At 44.7% G+C, this 22,204-nt stretch overlaps 1 protein-coding gene across 1 annotated transcript in view; it reads left to right on the top strand.

The window, feature by feature from the left end:
• The window catches only part of si:ch211-26b3.4 (connector enhancer of kinase suppressor of ras 2), a 49,107-nt gene that overhangs the window by 7,712 nt on the left and 19,191 nt on the right, over positions 1–22,204 (top strand). Inside the window, 8 exon segments of the mRNA XM_037459885.2 lie at positions 3,436–3,599; positions 9,102–9,304; positions 10,180–10,267; positions 11,393–11,434; positions 15,540–15,659; positions 16,125–16,184; positions 16,831–16,899; positions 20,305–20,451. Coding sequence (XP_037315782.2) covers positions 3,436–3,599; positions 9,102–9,304; positions 10,180–10,267; positions 11,393–11,434; positions 15,540–15,659; positions 16,125–16,184; positions 16,831–16,899; positions 20,305–20,451 — 893 coding nt within the window.

The raw sequence follows: 22,204 nt of genomic DNA on the forward strand, positions 1-22,204 counted from the left end.
TTTTAGCCTTTGATTCTTTATTCATCACCTCTTTTTATAATTCATACTAACTGTAGGTGGAAAGAGGGAATACAAAAAGAAAGGGTCAAAGAAAGCTAAACTATTAATAATTAGAAACCAGGAAGAATGCTGAAGTGGCGAAGAGAATAAAAAGCATGGTACAGTTCATTCCCCTTGAAGAGAGCCTCAATGTGCACTTAAGATATTATAATGGCATCATTCTGGAATTACGGTCCAAGATCACATTTGCATGGCAACGTAATGTGCCTCAACGCACGAGGGGGACTGCTAATAAAAAGTGCTGCCAGGGGGAGAGGCACATCGGGGTGGGCGCGTGAGAGCGGCAGAGGAGATGAGAAGCGTGCGTCGGTTTGGTTCGGGAGGCTCAGCTCCATCAAGTGTGGACATAAAGATTTGAGATTTTGAGAAATAGCCACCTTCGCTTTCGTCTCTCCTCTGGTGTGTGCCTCCTGGAGCGAGGGCTCCAGGAGGCACACACTTAGAAAATCATTAAAACATTAGCTGGAGTCTTTCTCTGCGCCCAGCCTCCTTGTTCCCTCCATGGCTTTGTAGAGCTGCAGGTTGGCTAAATTAGTTTGAACGGTCAGTCCATTTGTTCCCACACCGATGGCGATGATTTATTACACAACAATAGACTCATTGTCCCTCCTCCAGAAAATATTTTACACTGAAAGGTAATACAAACAAACTATTTGTGTATCTCTATAAAGTAGCAGTGCACTTACACCTGGTGAAGAATTTGTTACTGGTGACAATATATATATTTATAATAGTTTTCTATCTGTGGTGAAAAAGCTTGTTTGAGAATAGACCACAATTCATGCAAAACAGACAAACACAACTGTCCACATGAAAGCGCACAAATTCCCATGTGCAAGCCAGAGATCGACTTCCAATGGCACATAAAGTCGTTGAGGGTAATTTAGTTCATTTACGCAATTATTGTACGTACGTAGAATTCAGAAGCCCTTGTATTGATTTCCAATGAATCAGTTCTTCTGTACTTAAAGGACAAGTATTGCACATTTTTACTCCTCTACAATTATGTCACAACTGTAAGTGTATTTTTCCGATTCATTTTTAGCATTATGAAAAACATGTCCGCATCAGATTAAAACACAGTTTTAGATTAAACCAGCGCATGGTTTACAACATGTTCAGCTTATACGCCTTTTTTGAAAAGAAACGTGTGTCTAGTCGGGGGCCCTTTGTGGTATTTCAGGTGTCTATGAGTTATTAGCAAGTCACTTCCTGTCTAAACTTAATATGTTTCCAATTCAGAAGTGGTAGAAATAACAACAATAAAGAAATAAACAGTTTGCAAAGAACAGAGAAAAGTAAAAGAAAATATTTCAAATTTCTGTCCAGCAGAACTTTCTTTCTCAGTTACATCAAATCATGAATCATCCCACAACCGCTGCTTGTGGCCCTCTGGACGGGGCCCCTCCCCTATGTGTAGCACCCATTCCCACCTATATAAATAGCCAAAAAGCAGCTGTTTGTAGAGGCTTTAAAATGTGTCGAGTAACTATATCTGTCAATGTAGGGGAGTAAAAGGTACCACACTTCCCTTTGAATGGCAGCAGAGTTGTAGAAAGCACAGAGTGGTACAGTACCTCAAATTTGTACAGTGCTTGCATAAATGTATTCAGCAAAAATTCTACCACATACTACTTTTGAAGCACTTTTATTTTAAAAGGAATTTCACATTTTTAACCAGATGAGAGCATGTTACGTGAGCACAAACACGTCATCCCGTGAGCCTTCTCGATTTGACATGTTGCACAAACTCGAGGTCACAGCCTTTTTGCGAGATACACTTGTACATGAAAAACACAGGGGAGTTGGTAGCATTCAAAGAAAGGGGGGCTCAGCCCCATTGGGGGGGTGGTATGTGTGTATGTCCGCGTGCAATTGTTTTTGGGGCCGGTTTGGGGCGGCGGAAGTCTATTTTTTCATGGATTGGTTCATTTTCACAAGACAGCGTCTTGGCGAATGAGACGTATTAATTGCATCGTATTATTGCTTCGTATTAATTGCTTCGATTGGCTATTGGATTTGACCCAATAGCCAATCATACGCAATTTTATTGAATTATTTGGGGGGTGGGGTGGCCTAAAGAACATTTTTAGGCTTCAGCCTCCCTAATATAGGCCTGACGACGCCCCCTGGTGAATCACATGCCAACATGTGTGATGTGAAGGGTCAGCCCACGGGGAACGTATTCCATTAAAACATTTCCACTTGTGAGTCTCCAAAGCACAGCCTCCTACAGACGTGTGAGACTCTCCATTGCTCTCCTGCTCTGTGCCTAACGAGATTGTTGGCGCGTGTCACTCGGAGCACCGGCGGGCTCACGTCTCGTCTGTCGTGTGCCATCGCGCACCAACAGCAAGAGGCCTTCTGCTCATCCTTTGTGGCGACTGTGTTAAGGTGCCACCGCACCTGTCAGCGTCGCCTCCCTAGGGCCTCAGTGTTTCCCTTTAACAACGTGCCTCCGCAGAGCCGCCGAGACCCCCCCCCCCCTCCCCGAATAACAACGGCAGTCGTTTTAGTGTGATTGTGTGGCGTTTTGTGTGTGTTTGTGAATGGAACAGGTGTGTACGGATTCATCTTGTGTTTTTTTTTGTCTCATTCTGGAAGCCAGCTTGTTCAATCGGTCTGCGGGGAGGTGTGCTTTGCGCGGACTCCGTTTGGTTCAAAGCCCGAGGCTCACACCGATCAATAGTACTCCGGACCCACGCGCGTGTGTGTGTGTGCGGCTGATTGGCTCTCTGCGTGGCAGGCGGCCACGGCTTAACAGCGGAAAGTCATACGTCGATATGTTAGTCACATCTGTGCGGGTATATTTTGTACACACCCTTAATCACTCAGAAATGAAATGGCTGAAATTCAGTACCTTTGCGTACTCTTAAAACTGCTTTCAGTTGTTTTGCATGTAAAAAAAAAGAAGCCTCAAAAGGGAGTCCTGCTACAGGACGTTGTGAAACCATCAACCCATATTTCCAAGCAAAACCAACCGATACGTGTCTTCTAGGTGACAGTTGGAAAATGCCAATAAAGCATTGGTGAAAATACTGGCATTAGGCTTGTGTTTAGCCTTTGTTTTCATTGTGTGTGTGTGTGTGTCTGCACTCATTTTTATGCCTTGATTTTATGTTGCTGTTACGTGGACTTGGATTCAGTGAACAAGGTGACGGACAGGAACTCCAATTTGTATTCCAGTCTGTAATGCACTTTTCCTACTTTCTTTTCCTTTTTTTGTCTCTAATGGGGCAGAAACATTTCTAAAACACTAATCAGACCAGTTGGATTATTTGATCCTTTTTGACTGAGGCTAACCGACGGGCCCCTTCTCATGCACAGCGATACAGTACTATGCATCAGCCCTGGCTAATCTGTGTGTCTCCACAGGTCTGGATGACTGTCTCCAGCAGTACGTGAAGAGTTTCGAGCGGGAGCAGATGGGGGGAGAGCAGCTGCTGCACATCACACATCAGGAGCTGGAGGAGCTGGGTGTCACCAGAATAGGACACCAGGAGCTCATCCTGGAAGCTGTCGACCTCCTGTGCGCTCTGGTCAGTCACTTAGCCCCGGTTACCTACTGACACTGTTTTCTCTCGATGGGTGGGTGACACAGGGGAGGGTTTGATGTATAGGCCTATACACGCAACTCCAGGTCTTAGGTGTGTGTGTGTGTGTGTTATTGTGTGTTTGAGTGTGTCATAGTGTCCAGACCCTGCATGGATAGGAGACACACACACAGCCTGATTCTTAGCTAAGTAGCATTAGCTACTAAAAGGCTTTAAAGCAACATTAACTACAGCATAGAGGTGGTTAGAAATGAAGGCTGACGGCTGGTGTGGCTTTAATGGTGGACATAAGCTTTAGCCAGGTACAGCTGGCTACAAAAGGCTGGTACCCAGCACTGTTAATCCTTTTTCCTTAGCTTAACTCTCTATTCACACAGTTGTTTTGATTATTCCATACTTTTCTGAACATGATGAAATAATAGCAAGAGAAATGACTCCTTTTAAGTAAAGTGTTTGGTCTCCTAAACTCTCCTGACATACATTAATAGGTGGTTTTATTTGTCATAAATAAAAAGTATTTTGGCTCTCTTTCCAAGACTAAATGTCTTATTTATATGGCCACATTACAAACCACTTATTAGCTCCCTCTTCAGATTTTATTTAAGAGGAAGTGTCAGCAATCGCACGACTCAAATCCGGGGGGATGTAAACGCTATAGAGACAAAAGTAAAAAAAAGCATGTTGCTAGTTAGCATTTAGGATATTCCTGACTTGACTACAGCCAAATATTATTATTTGTTTAAACCCCCCGGTTGTTGATATTAGTTATGAGAAATAGCTAGAAGCATTTTCTTCTTTGTGTGGACGGCCTCGGTCACAGCTGACTGTATGTGCCGTGGCCCTGCTCAGGATTAGGGAATTAAGGGGGAATTCGCTGCTCCTCTCTCAGAGAGAGAGAGAGAGAGAGAGAGAGAGAGAGAGAGAGGGAGAAGAAGGGAGAGTGAGAGGCACAGAGAGAGGTGAAGCAGGAGAGAGAGTATGTAGAAATAGTACGCAGGATGCACCTTATCTCCCAAGCACACATGGCTGGATTAGTTTGGGCTGTTTGAATTTGTGCCTGCCTGTGTGTGTGTGTGTGTGTAACCGTGTGTTTGTAAATGCACGCTAATCAGCATCCCCTCTCATTCAGACGTTCCAGCCTGGGAATGAGCAGCTATTCCCACATGTCCTCAAACAGGACCCACAGCACACTAACGTATGCCAGGTAGACGAGATGCTTCAGTAAACCTACTGCTGTGGGAGGCTTTAATAGATTATTACAGTTTGTCACAACTTAGGTCTCACTTGTTGTAGGTCTTATTTCCATCAGATAAAATAACCAAGGTCATTGTTGAGATGTGGGAAACAGACTTTGACCGACACCATCGTTGGAAAGTGTGTAATGACCAGCTAAAATTGCCTTTGTTCCTCTTTCCTTCAACAATGACTATTCTTACAGAAACAAAAATAGAACGATTCCGCCACCACATGTGTTGTGTTTACTTTTAAATTAGTTTTGGCCCCAAAAGAATAATAATTAGTTGATTTAAAGTTTAGTCGGATATTGTCCCTGAAGCATTGGAACAATTTTCCACCAGACACCCTTTGATATTGAATTTCTTCAATAGAGTCTTTGACCCTAGACCTTCTATTGAAGTTTAAACTGGTTCTTCAGTCCAAATGTGAGTATTCCCTGATCCAATTCTACCTCAAGATTATTTTTCCGAGGACTATTACGATTTTGCCCATGCTCACTTACGATAATCTATCTATAGTGTTAGCAGGTTTACATCTTCTCTGTTAAAGCAACTCTTCATTTCTTGCCCCTGTTGGACTTTGTTGGAGAAAAGTTGCTTTGTTTTCCAAGTGTCACGATAATGAATGCCAAAACTAAAAAGTTGTAATAAATCAAAAACGGTCCTTTAAGATAGCCAAGGGAAAGCGATTCTCCCCTGACCACCCATACCTCTCATTAGCTGCACTCTCTCCAGGTAACAAAGGGACGAGGGTCAATAGTATACCTGTGGACACATATTTGGATCCTAATGGCCGATTCACTGTGGTCAGCTGTATAATCCATCATAACGACAGCGAAACTCTGTTCCCCCGGCTGAAACGTTATGACTTTCTGGACTTTCCGCAGTAAAAAACAAGGAGAGCTTCCGTGGCCCTGGGTCAATGCAGGTTTCAAGCGCTGACTGAGCTTTCCGTCTCGCTATTAATGTGGAAAAGGTCCTTCTTTTATGCCTATGCAATCGAGTTTTGCCCACAGCATCTATGCTAAGTAAGTTTGGGTGAAGTGAGTATTCAACGAGATGTGCATTTGATTTAATGGTGACAGGATGAAATGACGGCTCACCTCACATCGGAAATAAAAGAAAACAAGGGCGCGTAACGAAGTTCAATTAAAATGTGTAGAAAAATAGCTAAATAGCTACTTTGATAGCCCTGATTCATGTTTGTATTGGATTTATTCATGTAGCCATTCTGCTTTTGATTTGACCTTGATACTGCTCAACTCCAGGTGAAAGAGTCACATAAAGACGCCTTGTTTGTTTGTAGTTCATTTCTCAACAAAAAAAGAAAAGAAAACGAAAATATGTAGCATGCTCAGTTTTCTACAGAACCATAAAGAGGTTCTTTATTTGTGTTGGATGACTGTGAAGCAGAGCCCGTACTGTGCTTTGTCAAGAAGGGGTCGAGTCGAGAGAAGACAGTTGAGAATTAAGCCGATGAGCCTTGTAAATACTTGTGTGTGGTCCTTTTGAACTGTGTCGTTATGATGCAGTGTACTACAATGTTACCACCTTTCACGCTCTGTTGAGGAATTGTAAGTATAAATGTCGATTGACTCAATCAAAAGGCTTAACCATAAAGGACTTAACTGAGCCAACAAAACGTTATGTACGCTATTCATCTTGTTTTGAAAAAAAACATTGGAACCAAAGATCTCTTATTTTAAAAACTTTTTAAAACTAACTTGTGTATCTATTTCCTTGTATTTATGAATGTATTTGCTGTTGTATTAAAAACAAACATCTTTAAAATATCAGCCCGTGTGTGCATTAAAATAAAGTAGAATAATCTCTATTAGCTCATCAGCCCACTAGCAGAGTTAGCACACATTGCATTACTAGCATTTTGACATCTGGAATCAATCCTTCAAAGGCATTATGTAAACTCTTATGTCTGGGCTCTCTTTTCTGAGATTGCTTTTTTTTTTGCTTCACACAATCCAATGTGGTGATAGGTGAGGACGGGATCTTCTACGCCTCCCCCCCCAAACCCCCACGTGTTACTTCATTCAACCTGACCTGTTCGGACTTGAAATAAAAGCCCATGCAAGCAGAGGAGATGGTGCCTCTAAACTGAAACATCTTAAAAACAACTTATTCTATGTTGTCTTGGCATAATCGCTAATGATAATTAGGTATCTGTACTTCCTTAAAGATGGGTCCTAGTTCTGCTTTTTATTCTAAGGGAAGTGATTCCGGTTGTCACCTCCTCGTGTAGCTCGTTCACACAGATGAGCTCGCTCTGCTGTGACACCTCGTGTGACTCCAAACCGTTTGAACAATCCAGCTGTTTCATCATGTAATTCATATTTCTAGTCCTTTTACATCTTCGTGCACATTTTACAGCTTTCCTCAGATGTTCCATATAGGAAATCTTAAAAAATAATTTCATCTGTGGATTTGCCCCTATAGTCTGTGAGGTAGCGTCCCCCGTTATCGTCCCACCTCTCCGCTCACACCCCCCCCCCCCCCCTACTCCCTCTGAGCCTCCTTTTTTTAATAATTTCATGTATGGTTCATATATGAAGCACCTGTGATATGACAAGCAAAGACACAATCTGTCCAAAAATGACAGTACTTGTGTTCAATAAAATAATAATTCCCAACAATTGTAGCTGGACCTGCTTTGGTCTGCAATAAAAATCCCAAAATCACATTAAACAAAATATATCTGCCGCGAACCCAGATCTTCCAAGCTGAAAGCAACGCACAGTATCAATATTCTCATGATTAATAGATGTTATATACGCTACACTTTGGTGTGAGAATGGAGCAAGACTAATCAATGCTTCACTTTGGAAAATAAAGTGATTTAATATTTACGTTATGCTCAAAGAGTTCCCACACAGCGCTCGAGTTTGATCCTGTGAACAACAACGGTAGAAATAATCAGCATGGACGAGAGGCCACTCCACGCATGGTTGCTATGGCAACCACATCGACATGGAGGTGGAGGGAAGGGGATGGGTGGCGGGGTGGGGGGGGGTGCTTAATGGCATCGCCCTGTTACTGTATTGATTTGACACACACAGGCACACAAATGCATGCACTGCTCAAATGATTTCGCTCTCTTTCTCCACACACTACACACACACACACACACACACACACACACACACACACACACATACATTCAGACTGTCGACACAGGGCATTTTCAACCTCCCGCTTCATCTCAACACTGTCCCCTGGAGAGAGAGACGCGCACAGCTTTAGATCGAACCGTAGGACAGCATATTTGCAGCTGTGCAAACATGTGCGCTCCAAGTTCCCAAATACATCCACATGCTCACAGATCACAGTAGATTACACAGAGCGCAGCGTATGTATGACCCAGTTACAGTGAGATGCATAGCTGGCTGCTCTCTTCCTCTTTCTCTCTTGTCTTTTGCCTCTTTATTTCCTCAATTCTCTCTCTCTCTCTCTCTCTCTCTCTCTCTCCCTGCTGCCACTGTGAAGCCCTCTCTCCTTTGTAGTCACTGTGGTCGTGACTGTGTGGAGGCAGAGGAGGAATAGATACGTCTAGCTGAGCCGGTGCATCTGACTTTACAAGGATACGTGTGTGTGTGTGTGTGTCGCATTATTGTCAGCCAGAATCAGGCTCTGTCGGGCCGGACATGACTGGAGCTGCCTTGGGATGCTGAGCGCATCGGTGCTTAGTGGGTCTGGTTTTGTGTGTGTTTATTTAACAGAGCCACAGTGCAGTAAAGAGGGACTGAGAAATGCAAAACGAGATTCAGAGATTCTGGTCTTACGCTCAGAATAAAAAGAGTAAATACTCTTTTCTTATGAACATATGCAAAATTTTGGAAATTTATTTATATGAAACTGTTCATTTTTGGTCCTTTTCTACAACCATTTATTTCTGTATACACACTATGAGTAAGTTAATCTATCAACATAAGAGGTATTTTTAAACTTGGGATCCAGCTGAGGAAAGTGCTCCCATTGTCCAGGCTTAGTTACCCACATCCTGACTCCAACTCAATAGGAAACATCCGATGATATGTATGATATGACACATGAGAGCGGAACAATCTTCTCAGCTCAACTCTCGGACAGATTCCAAATTGATAAAGCATTTCTGGTGAATCACTGATAATAAGGGATTTCCAGCCATGAATGTCCACACAGCTCAGCCAGTTAGCAGAGCAGCAGCCACCGAACACGTGTGACTCTGCTCCTCAAACAAACCCTTCTGCTCGTCCACCAGAACTACGGCCTGGAGACGGAGAACCTGCGGACTCTGTCCCACAAGCTGAACGCCTCGGCGAAGAACCTCCAGAACTTCATCCTGGGCCGACGGAGGGGCGGACACTACGATGGACGCGCTTCCCGGAGGCTGCCCAACGACTTCCTCACCTCGGTGGTGGATCTGATCGGTGCAGCCAAGAACCTGCTGGCCTGGCTCGACAGGTAGGCACATAGACCAAGGCTCGGACATTCATTTGGGAATTTTTAGGACAATATTCCCTTTTTGTAATGATAATCACCACAATCTAAATAATTGAATCCTATCATAGTGTAGGTTGGCCAACGCCATGAAGTCAACAAACACGCAGGACTCTCAAACGTATGCGTTTGAAAACTGTCCTGTGTCCTAAACCTGCTTAATTTGACCAAACATACAGTAAAACATCATACCCCTGGGTTGCTTTTATTGTGCATTGTGCTTCTTTATTACATTTTCTGGTGCGGCAGATATTTTTACGCTTCATACAGAGTCATGGTTCATAGATGGGGAAGGAAGGGTGTTTTTATGTGGCCGCTGAGCAGTGAAACCACACCAAACAAAAAGCATTTGAAATAAAGGGATGCTCGAGCTTCAGGAGATCCCTGTGTTATACAGCCGGGCGCCCACGGTATGAAACCAAATATTGTTGTTTGTCTTTATCACTAGCCCATGTGCTCTGGGAGGAGAGCAAAGTATTTTTATTGGTCTCTCTCTCTCTCACTGCTTTTAAAGTCTCACAGTTTGCAAATAAACGAACGGAATCAAATAAAAAGACCTACGTGGAAAAAATCACGTCCTCAAGATGAAAAAAGGAACTCCTTCTATTTGATTGAATGGCAGGATGTGAATTGCTCAAATTCATTTAAGTGTGATTTGGGGAGCTATTTTACCCCGGAGAAAACACAACGCTGTGCTTCAAACAGGCGCTTTCGGAGAAAACAACAACAAAATGTGGAATGACATCATGACCAGGATGCGAATCCAACATTCTACAAAAGTTCACCACTTTTTCAACCCCCCCCCCCCCCCCCCTCCCCCCCCTTCCTGTCTGCTTCAGGTCTCCGTTCGCCAGTGTGACAGAGTATTCATTGCTGAAGAACAACATCGTGCAACTCTGCCTGGAATTGACCACCATTGTGCAACAGGTGCCTCCACGCGCTCTCCCCAAGGACGCATGCGCCACTCCATCCACCGCGTCCTCGGGTTGCTGCGATCTATAGATTCCACTGCGAGGGGAACATATGCCCACTCCCACCGGCTGCCCGCGGCACGGCCGATGGGGCGAGTTGACCTCTCGCTAAACGCCGCAGGCAACGGGCTCATTGACTCACTGTTGGACCGCATCCTCTTCTTCACTGGTGGGCCCAAATGGAGGATGGGCTAAGGGGTTATTCATCCCTTCATTTCCTGTCCTCCTTCTGCTCCCCCCTCTGGCTCAGTCCCTCGTGTGGACTCAACACATTTACACACACACAAACGCACTGTTTGGAAAATGAAACTGGGAATGCATTCCGAACACACACACACACACACACACACACACTCTTGGTACTCCAGAAATCTCGATGTTTGCACAGAAAGTATGCCCGCTCTCCTGGACCCCCATCCACGCCCTCCCTTGTAAGAGCCCGCTTACAAAGTGCCAGAGTGTGTTTGGTGCGCGTGCCCCAGAGTGAGTCCTGGAGCCAAGCAGATAGCACACCCCACCACCCCCCCCCCCCCACACACAAACGTACAAGGGCACAGTGGAGAGGGAGGAGAATAGGGGCCACCGGAAAGGTCCACAATGGGCCATGTGAACATGTGGATGCTGGGCGGCGGCGCCACAGACAAAGGTGGCAGCGGCGGCCGCAGTAAACGCTTCAAACGGGTGAATTCACCGCGAGCATGTTCACGCGGTGGATTCGGTGGGCCGCTTTCCCAGAAATAGATTAACTAGCAGCTTTCGTTAATAACAATCTGTCATGTTTTTAAATCCTGCGGATGCTGCGAGTGGCCGAGCAGATCCACGACCGGTCAATCCAATGATTTTAGTCTGCCTAGATAATAAAGTCATATCCATCATGCAGAAGGTTAGATATGGGATAGCTGACTGCTAATGTATCCGTCATAAAAGTCGTCCATCTTTTCGTAATGTGGAGCGTCAAATTTCACTCCGTTTGTGTTTTTTTTTAGTTGTAGGAAGAAAATATCTGATATTGCAGACTCTATGCTTTCTCCATCTCATGTTTTGTTCTTTCCTCTTTTTCTGTCCTCTGCCCATTTTACAGGATTGCACTGTGTATGAGACAGAGAATAAGATTCTTCATGTGGTAAGTTTATGCTTTAAAATCTCAAAGTTTTTGGCCTTTCCGTCACAGAGAACAGGAACGAGGCCCAAATGCATACTGCAGACGTCTATTAAATGCACGGATAAAAGGGTTATCAACACAGGTATCCTAGTGAAAACAGCAAAGTCTCGTTTCATTCCAGCATCCTGGATCACATTAGGTTCGTATTCACAGGATCAAGGTTCAGTGTTTTGGAGCATAAAGTAAAGTTAAAAAGTTCAAACCCCTCTATAATCTATGAGTTGAAGAGGAAGATACAGCCAGCAGACCATTAGCTTAGAATAAAGGAGTAGAAACAAGGGTAAAACACCTCCCCAGGAGTACCCCTGAAGCTCAGTAATAACACGCCATGTCCAATCATATTAGCCGTACCAACACGTTTTGAAAAAGAAGCCGGAAAGGGGGAGCAGTTGCCAGGCAACCAGCAGCGACTCCAGGAAGTTACTGCTCAGCACCTGGAAGCAGTCCGGTCATAACCACTTACAAAAACAATGATGCATAGAAGTGGAGATCTTATTTTTTTTACAGATAAAACAAAATAATCATGATAATTACATGTGAATTGCTGATTTGTGGAAGTGGCGGTGGGAGGATGTTGTCATGACTCGACAGCAACAACCACAATGAATTCCTATCTCTGCCTTAGACAGGCTATTTTTATTTTTGTTTGGTTTCCGATGACACAAGACTGTCTATGCACACACAGACACACACGTTTGTGCGTGTGTGTCTGTGTGTGGCTGCACGTATGCATGACGGAAAACTGTCTGTGCCCACTGTGACAGGCCGATAGGGAGTCTTCCTGCTGCCATTCAAGGTCAGGTGGAGGAAACCAAATGAAATGTTAGCGGGGGGGGGGGGGGGAGTTCAGAGCATCATATTTGACTATTTTAAGCAAATAAATAAATCTCAGATGTTTCATCAATATACAGCATACCTGCTAATGTGTTACATGTTTAACCAAAGCCAAACATAAGTCTGTGATGAAGATGGTTGAGTCCTCTCGATTTGATGTCCCTCCTCATCAAGGTGACTTAGCCTCGTTTACCTCTGTTGTTACAGGCCCGTTAGCGGTACAAGACAGTGACATCAGGGGAACTCAAATATTTAAATAGTTCCGCACATGTCACACACATTCCCTGGGTGCCAGACTAAAGGCTGCTCATGACTAAGCCTGTTGTGTGTGGGAGGTTAATGTGTGAAATAGGGAGACCGTGAAGGGAGGCAGAGAGATGAGGAGGTGTTTGTCTTGCTGACCTTGTTTACTACTGTATGTGCTTTAAAAATGAATTAGGTGAGGAGATGAGTAAAAAGGATAAAAACTGGTTGTTTTTAGGAAATCTGAAATTAAGATCGAGCACTAAGTTTATTATAGCATTTGGAAATGATCTCATACCATACAGAGATCAATGGTCTCCACAGAATAAGGTATTAGAGTTCCATTTAGCTTTCCTACCTTTGCTCTAAGGATGTGGACGCCACATACAGATGTGTTATCTTCTTAGAGACAGACTGTATCCAAGGGAAGTAGGAAGCTGAGTGGAACAAAGAGGTCAGTTAAAAGTTGGATGAGATGAACAGAGGTAAGCGTTAGAAAGAACAATTCTATTTATGTGAATACTGTAGCAAACTGACGGAAGTGCACAGCGAAAATGGTACAGTCATCAAAAACATTTAGTCCATACTTTCCTCTGCTCATCAAGGAGATTTCTACTTCCGAATTTGTATACAGACATAATTCCCATTCAAATAATCTAGCCTTATTAAGATCTTACTTTCGGTTTTTATGTTTTATCTTATGTTTTTGCTTTATTTGAGATATTTAAAATGCTTCCAAGCCAGTGTGGGATGGACCACAGAAAACTGACTAACCACTTCTGACAACACTACATCTCAGACTAGCGATGAAACATCTAGCACATTTGACAGGGGAAATGCTATCTTTACTTCACTCATTCAAATTTCCATCAGATGCACATGCTCATCTTTTGGAATAATGGTATCCAAATGAGGCCATTATTAATAGTATATTAAATGAGCCACACCTCATCCAGCTCCTACATTAAACTGTTATTAGTTATTAACATGATTCATGCATTTTAATGCATTAGTAATACCCATTGACTGTAGATGCTCTAAAAGGAACCTTTTTAACTTGCTGGTGTTGTTAGATTTGAAAAGTTACAGGGGTCTCCGGAGTGCATAGTGAGGCTCAGACACTGTTTATTAATGCCCAGCTCCGCTGTATCGTTACTGGGGCCATAGTTGTGCTTTTGTCAGCTTCTGCTTAATAATGCAAAACCCACTGCTACTCTGCTCTCCTCCAGACTACGGCCTGCGGCAATCAGATGGACGGGGATAAAGTTGTGTGTGTGTGTGTGTGTGTGTGTGTGTGCGTGTGTGTGTGTGTGCAGAGGAGATAAGATACGAGCATTTGTGAGTCTGTGTGTCTGATGGAGCGCGAAGTGTGTATGAGTGTGTGGTTGTATGTGCATGCATGCATAAGAAAGAGAGAGGAATTACATAAGACTGTCCTACTTGTATGTTTTTCCCCCATTTCCCGTCGTTCACTGCCCTTCCCTCCCCTTCCCTCCCCTTCCCTCCCCGCCTCTCCCTCCACATCTCGGCCGCTAGGTTTGTATTTTCCACGTCTGCTCACGCGTGCGGGGGAAAGCTGCGCCTGTGCAGGGGCGTGTACGCCCGGTAGAGAAGGTGTAAGTTAATAAAGGGTGTAAGCAGAGGGGTGAGAGGTGGGTGTGGCTGGGTGTGTCACAGCTGGGGGAGTCGAGGGGTATCCCAGTGGTAGTGGGCCTTTTTGTCTCTCGCTCCGTGTTAATCCCTGGTCAAGGCTATTAGTCCGATGATTAAAGGGGATACATGTAGAGGCACAACTTTGTCACTGGCCGTGGTTTCCAGCTGGGGACTCCACGTGCTATTTATAGCTTCATAGGCGGGATGGGGCACGCTCTTCTTCCGCTGCTCCCCCCCCCCGTTTATTTCTCTCATGTTTCCTCTTTTCTGCCTAGTTTGACACGTTGTAGCTTGTTCGGTGTCCATAATCGTAACGCGGAGCCTACACACATACACATACACGCTATTACGGTTTGTGTAACGTTTAAATAACTGACCCAGAAAAGGATGGAAGTGTAGGCCTATATATGTGTGTGTGTGTGTGTGAGTGAGTACAGCATTTGAAGCACCAAATAGCCAGATCGCCGTAGATCCTCCACCTTTTCTCTCATACTGAATGAATCATACGCTCTGAGCTGTAGTGTGTATTTGTGTGTGTGTGTGTGTGTGTGTTGAAGATCTCCTCTGCTCACATCATCAACCATAATCCGGTAATTGCTCATTAAGATTGAGATCAGAAGATTATTTTATGCAGGGTTCATCCCCGTCGTGCTGCGTGTGTGAATGCAGTCAATCTACATTGGCACGTGCATCTGTTATGTCCCAGCGTACGCCGGGTTGTGCACGTGTGCGCGGCGATGCGGTGAGGCAGGATCACCAGGGCAACGGGCTCCGTGCGCCCGTGTGCAGTCAGTGAGGCACAATCAGAAGGCAGCGACGATGCTGAGGATAAAATAACCATGACCAAGCTGACAAATACCGTGAAAAACAGTCAAGGCTGGTTTGGAACAGAGGCAACATGAAGCCCTTTTTATTGGGTGTCTTGGGCTGAAATGAAAAAAAACTTGACCATAGATCATGTGACAACCCCACAGTGTGTCGCATGAATTCAAAAAAAGAAAAACCCGCGCTCGGTAAATTAGATGTTGTAAAATGTCATCTGTGCACCTCCGGGTTGTCTGGTACAGCTGATGTGTCTCTCATTCTGTGACAGTGCCTTGTGGGCCTCCCCATGGACACACCGTGACAGGAAACAGGTTGTGTGCTGGAGTGATGGAAGTGGCGGTGTGCAACCATCCGATGAAAGGGATTTTGTTTCACCGTCACGGCCCCCCCCCCCGTGAAACCAAAACCAAATTCCATAACTTTCTTTTCTCTTTTTGACACTCACTCTCTGTGTCCCTCCTTTCCATAAATTGTCCTCCCCGCCCTCCCTCATCGCCAATGCCATCTCCAGTGCAAGACCTTAGCGGGGATATGCGACCACATCATCTCCCTGTCGTCAGACTCTCTGGTCTCCCAGTCGGCACATCTGGAGGTGGTCCACCTCACCAGCATCATGCCCAGTGAAGGGCTGGTAAGGACGCAGCGCAGCATGCACACGTGTGTCCACCACAAATGTTTTTAAAGGTGTCATCATCACCGTGAAGGTTGAGTGTCAGTTGACTCTGCAGTTCCCCCTGTCTTAAAACAACGTTTTAACGTCACAATTCACATGAATGTGTTTTTTACAAGACACAGAATAATAGTTGAAGACCAAAGATGTGATAATATGCAATGTCTGCCTTTTACACTTATTTATTGTTGCGGGACTTCAGGGGGGAAACACAGGAGACTTGAATCTTTCTTTGGCTTTCAGATGAAGACATTAGTTTGGTCAAATTTGCATCAATGCAGACGATGATGAATTATTGGACAGACATGAGCAATAGTCTGGTAAAAAAATATTGGCCTTTGAAGTTTTATTTCTTTGTGTACTCTGCTATTTAACACCCCCCCCCCCTCCTCACCCCCTCACCCCCTCCCTGCGCCTGCGTTTCAGGGGATGTATATCAAATCCACGTATGATGGGCTCCATGTCATCACTGGAACCACAGAGAATGTGAGTTTTTGTTCCATTCAGTAAGAATCTCAACGTCACAACACCACAATTCATGGTCTAAAATTCCACAATGACAATGAACCCGGACCCACTGAAGGTGGTCCAGGGGAGACACGGATTACAAAACTGTCGGATCAGATTGTAACAAATTTGGAAAAAAGGGAACTGTTGATCATCAAAATGATGATTCCATATATGCGGTTTCTGTAAAAACAACTGGATTTTTGTTTTTTGCTAAAAGTTTCAAGATTGCTTTTGACCACACATCACCATAAAATCTACCGATACTATAATTAACTGAACAGAGAATGAACGTATAACAGGGGAATTCAAAGGAACCTCCATATGTCAGTCGTAGCTTCACTGCTAACGTTCCTCCTGGCTTTTAACACAGGTCTATTCTTTCACTATGTAGCATGGCACTTAAAAGCATTAACGCTCAACGCAAACTGTTACTGAATATCGGCCAATACCATATGCCAGTAAAACTTCAGTTCACACCATGGTGGTTAAGTCGTGTCGAACGTGTGCCAAACCCTGGAAGAGGCCTTAGGGGATCGTGCATCGACTACGGTCCGTTACACCGCTAAGGTTTTTCCTATCGTTGTACTCCTCCCCCCCCCCCCCCAAATGTCTTCCTCCACAGTCTCCCGCAGACCAGTGTAAGAAGATCCATGCAGGCGACGAGGTGATCCAAGTCAACCACCAGACTGTGGTGAGTTATCAAGCTTCCAAACACAGCGCCGCGGTCCCAGTAAGTCCCAGTAAACATAGTGCACGGGTTTACACTGCAAACCGCCTTTCCTTCTCCATCCCGTGGCGCTTCCTGTCCTGGGCCTCTGCAGCGATGTGGGCTAATTAGACCTGCTGCGGGAGCGGATTACGGGACGATTGTTACCTTTTGTTCAGCCCTGTGTGATTGTCAGCTCGCTCTTCCCGGAATTTGCTCCCATTGTCGTTCCGAACCCCCCCCCCTGAAGGAGGCGTCTGGTTTGAAATGTGAACTCGTGTTCCACTTTACCACTTGGATAAGTTGTATTTCTGCCTTCGACTCGTCACATCAGAGGGAAGCGCGGAAAATGGGCAGCCATTTTAAATGGAACTGCGCCTTGTGAGAGCATGTGATTGAGCGCGCCGTCTATTGCCCGCGCTGTCTGCTCCGGCATGAACCATCCGTTCCGCCGTTTATTTGAGATTTCCGCAGGGGTGGAGGAAAAAAAGAGGACTCGCGCGTAGATTTCTCTTATGTGCTCTTCCCTGCTAGTATTTTTTGGCATGCCTGAAATGGTGCTGTTCATTGGAAAGCGGGCACGCGGGGCGCTGATTGAAGCGTGATGATGGAGCCGAGTGTTATCTCTCCCTTTCCTCTCTCCTCGGGGTGACAGTGCAGATCGCACCCTGTCAGCTCCAACCCCTCATTACTCCCTCTGCGAGACCCTCACCACTCGGATTCCTCTCTCTGGGGAAGGAGATAAGCAGAGCGGGGGGGGGGGGGGGGCAGAGGTGTGTGTGTGTGTGTGTGTGCGATGGGGAAATGGGGGTAGTGAGATGAGCCAGAGAGTGGGGCAGAAAAGGGGTGAAGAGAACAGCTGTGGGAAGTCTCGCAGCACATTTTTTTCAACCGTAAATTGAGCGGCTGATGCGTAAAAACTCTGTAAACATCACGGCTGATAGGTCCATCGAGTGAGGCTCCACATTCAGATCAATGTGAATATTTAATGAATAAATTCCATTACATTGTGGAATCATTATGTAGGCCGGTCCCACGTACTTAGCATCAGCGCTGCCTTCATGTCTATGCATGAGCTTCTGTTTGAGACCCACTTCAAAAAAAGGACATCTTAGCTCAGCTTCTCTTTTAAGGTAAATGTGGAATTTTCTCAGATATCAAACTGATTGTTTGAAGAGGCAACATAATCATGTGGAGGTAATAGCAACTGGGAAAATAATGAAGACCCAGGGGATTTGAAAAACCTCTCGAGCAGTAGTTTATGCTCTATTATTATTTTTGGTGGGCCTCTCCCTGTTTCCCTCTGCTCTCTGTATATTTGCTTAACAGAACCTTTCTAAACCGGCCCGGTTAGGAAAGGCCTTGTGTTTGCTGTTGACATATATTGTTGTGTGCCGGTTGAGCTTACAAGGGTTGCACGATCACGGCCCAGTTTGCTGTCAGTTCAGTGAAAACAGGGTGGAAATGTATTCTCTATCAAAGACTCGGCGTTGAAGTCGTGCGGCACCATTCTGTTTACAAAAAAAAACATAAAGGAGCTTTGGCCAGGTGACAGCTAGCTTGGCTTTGCACAACGGCTGAAAGCCGGAGGCAACACGGCTAGCCTGAACAAACAAGACCCATGACTTCAAAGTGCTCAAAGGGTAAAGGTTGTGTGAACAAAAGCCATAAGGCCAAGGTCAAATAGTATATATATTACATTTGAAATCTTTAAAGAGATTCAAACCAGATGACGGTACGACCCATTTCTCCTAGCCGGGTTTTCATAGTGCTATTTCTCTCATTAGGAAATGTATCCTCTTTTGTTTTAGAGGGACTGAACATACAGTAGTAAATTATAATATCGTAATTATAAGCTCTTGTTAGTGGAAGATTGAGTTCTGGACTGGCCCTGTTTCCAGCCTCTATAGAGGCGGAAACAAGCTGGTCATCATTACGTCAGGAATAAGGTCAGAGCAGCTGGCAGGCGTGTGTGTGTGTGTGTAAACGCCGTGATCTCCTTGGACACATCCGGTAGCTGAGACCAGTGTAGCCAATCAATGGCCTGACGAGTGCCGCAAGCTCTGGAGACGGGCTGTCGGACCGTCGAGGAAAAACGCTGAAGTCAGCACTCCTTTCTTACTCTTTCATCATCTCTTTCCTTTTTTATGTTTTCAGATCAGCAGCACTAGGAGAGTCTGGCGCATATTGTTGGTATCGCTGTGTGTTGGTATTATAGCTTGTTTAGGTGAGGATTTATCATAGAAGCAGTGTTTGAGGCGTGGTGGGGAACTAGCTGACATGCCTTAGTCGGCTGCAGCAGCAGCAGTAGCCTGGATGTCACATGATCAATATTATGAGTTGAAAGCAACAAGATGATATACCTTTCTCACAATGCTGCACAAGGGTTTGAACCTGTCAGTAATATTTATATATTCTTTTGTTCTGTATATGGATCCAAATCTAAATCAAAATGCACATTGTGACATTTATTTTCACCTTGATCCTTGGATTCGGTGGATTTTTCTTCTCTGTACTCTTAACACTGTTTTGTTGAACTGAGAATAAAATGTTAAAAGAAAATACTCAAAGTGGCTGGCAATTATGCAAATTCCCCAATGGCAGGCACAATTTTGGGACAATACCGAAATCAACTCTGGAAATAATGGAGCGACAAACTGTGGAAAAATTCAAGTGAGCCAGACTTAAATGACAACGACGTTTGGATACATTTATAGCTCTTTAAATGTATCTAGTTAAGGTGGAATCTCAATTTTTGTTTGATACCGAGATATTGTGTTCATATCAATGCCACTACAACAAATATTACAAATACACTGCATTATAACACAATACAGGTCAAACGCATCACAAACTAACAAAAAGATGAATAACTAAGATTAATTCAGGTCAAATCTATTGCAGAGTTATTTCACAGAATTAATATTAGCTGGGAACTGAATGTGTGGCCAGACCAAGAACAATTCCCCAACAAGTTATCGAAAAAAGGTGCAATATTTTGGCATCTTATAGCAGTCGAGTATTTTATGTACACCATTGGGTGGAAGTGGCCTATGCCGACTTGACATAAGTGTTCAAGAAAAGAGTAAGATCTAAGTGGTCCCATGTTTGTGGTATCTTAGTTTTTCCTAATACAATACAATACAAAATCATTGTGGAGTTTTAGGTGTCAAGATGATGGACTGTTCAAGTGAAGGACCTCTGTTGGATCTCTCTTTCCCCCTTTTCCTATCATCACTTCCTCAGACTAATACAATTATTAAATAATCCACAAATAGCATGTGGAGTTTTAGCAGTGGTTTTCAACAACACTTTAGGAAGCTTGATCCGGTTGCTCTTGGCTCCTTCTGTCTACATCCGTGTGTGTGTGTGTGTGTGTGTGCTCCTCAGGTGGGCTGGCAGCTGAAGAACCTGGTCAACGCTCTGAGAGAGGACCCGTGCGGCGTCATACTCACACTGAAGAAGAGGCCCCAGAACACCCTGAGCTCCACGCCGGCTCTGCTCAGGAACGTGCGCTGGAAACCACTGGGCCTGCAGGTAAACACGGCATCAGTCTTCTGCATGTACGTCCACACACTTCTTTTACTTACTGAGGTGAGGGATTGGAGGCAGGAGGATCTAGCACTGTGTACAGTGAGCAGTGTGTGTACCTCTGCCTTTATCTGTTAAGGGAGATTTGTTCACAGTGTGACCTTCCTCTGGTTGAACATTTCAACAAATGGTTTATTCATTTTTTACATTCTTTCGTACCGCTCGAGGCCAAGGACGTTCACAAATATGTTGGTTGCAAAAGCTCATTCCGATGAGAATGTATGCGTACCAAAAAGTGTAGTTTCTTTAGAAAGGGACTGAAAATGTTCAGGGTGTGTGTGTGAATGTTTTAAATGGTATAATATGGCTTAAACTCCCTCTCACATTGAAGCCTAGGTCCTTTATCCCAAAGGGAACTGCTTTTTCTTGGATGTACAGTAGGTGGAATACTTGTGAGCTTACAGGTCACGTCTGTGTACGCATGCGTACATGAGGCCAAATACCTATTCAGAGCCCAGAAAAGGCCACTAAAATGTTAGTGGCCACAGAGAGAAGCTGGTAGGGGTGAAGCGAGGGGCTGTTGTGATGCGGGTTCTTGGGCCGTAAAAGCAGTATAAAACCCTATGTAAATGTGAGTGTACGTTCACACTAGAGACTAGAATATTCATTTGATGTTTTGAGGTTCTGTAATGGCCTCAAAACCATTAAAAGCCTTTATTAACTGTGAAGCCTGCTGCAACTCCATTCCCATGTCTGTCTTTAAGAGGGCTGCTGTGTTGTTAGATCATCGCTCGGAGTCGTTACCGTGAGCTTATTGTTTGCTGCGTACAACAGCAGAGGGTTGGGGGAATTCTACCCCGATGGGCTGCTGAGACACAAACGCGCTGTGAGCGCACGGATCTCAGCGCACAGATATCTGCGGGAGACGGGAAGAAGGGAAGGTTTTAGAATTGTTCTCTCCCAGAAAGACTGGAGCTCTTAATTATTCATAAGCAACTACAGGGAGCACCAGTGCTTCTGAAACAAGAGCCGCAACTCAGCAAATACTTAAAAATAATGCACCGAATCCAAAATGTCCTGCTTAACAGCCTGTGCGCGCGCGTGTTTGTGTGTGTGTGTGTGTGTGTGTGTGTGTGTGCACCGGTGGGTATGCAAACGTTTCCAGCATGGCCGTACAGTATATGCATGCTCTTCCAAGCTGGGAGGAGGGTATCCGTCATCAGTCGAGTTGCTTCCTTTGAGAGACAGAGGATCTGGGTCACTGCACTCTGCACCTTAGAATGTACCTACACACACTCTCCAAAACCAACACAAGCACACTCAAGAACTCCGAGCCTGGTAATGCAGGATGAGTGGTGCGGTTGTGAAGTTTAGCTCCAATGTGGCAAACGTTCAGCCGGATTATAACTAAATCCACAAAGGAAACAATTTATCTGTGCAAATTTTCATGTGATTCCAACCCCAAATCTCTCCATGGCAACCTCTTTTATTTCACAAATAATGGCACGTCTCTCTCTCTCTCTCTCTCTCTCTCTCTCTCTCTCTCTCTCTCTCACTCACTTACTCTCTTTCCCTTCGAGTTGGTTTCTCGGGTAGGATGAAGTAAAAGCAATATTATAATCCATTGCAATGGGTCTGGCTGTGTCTTTTACTAATAAATTGAGGAATACTGCTGTCTGCTACGCTGCTGCCAACCCTGCATAGGGAGTCATTTCATGCATGACTGGGGGCCACATCAGCGCCCACATCACAGGTCACA

This window comes from Pungitius pungitius, chromosome 2, assembly GCF_949316345.1.
Source record: "Pungitius pungitius chromosome 2, fPunPun2.1, whole genome shotgun sequence".
Taxonomy (NCBI): domain Eukaryota; kingdom Metazoa; phylum Chordata; class Actinopteri; order Perciformes; family Gasterosteidae; genus Pungitius; species Pungitius pungitius.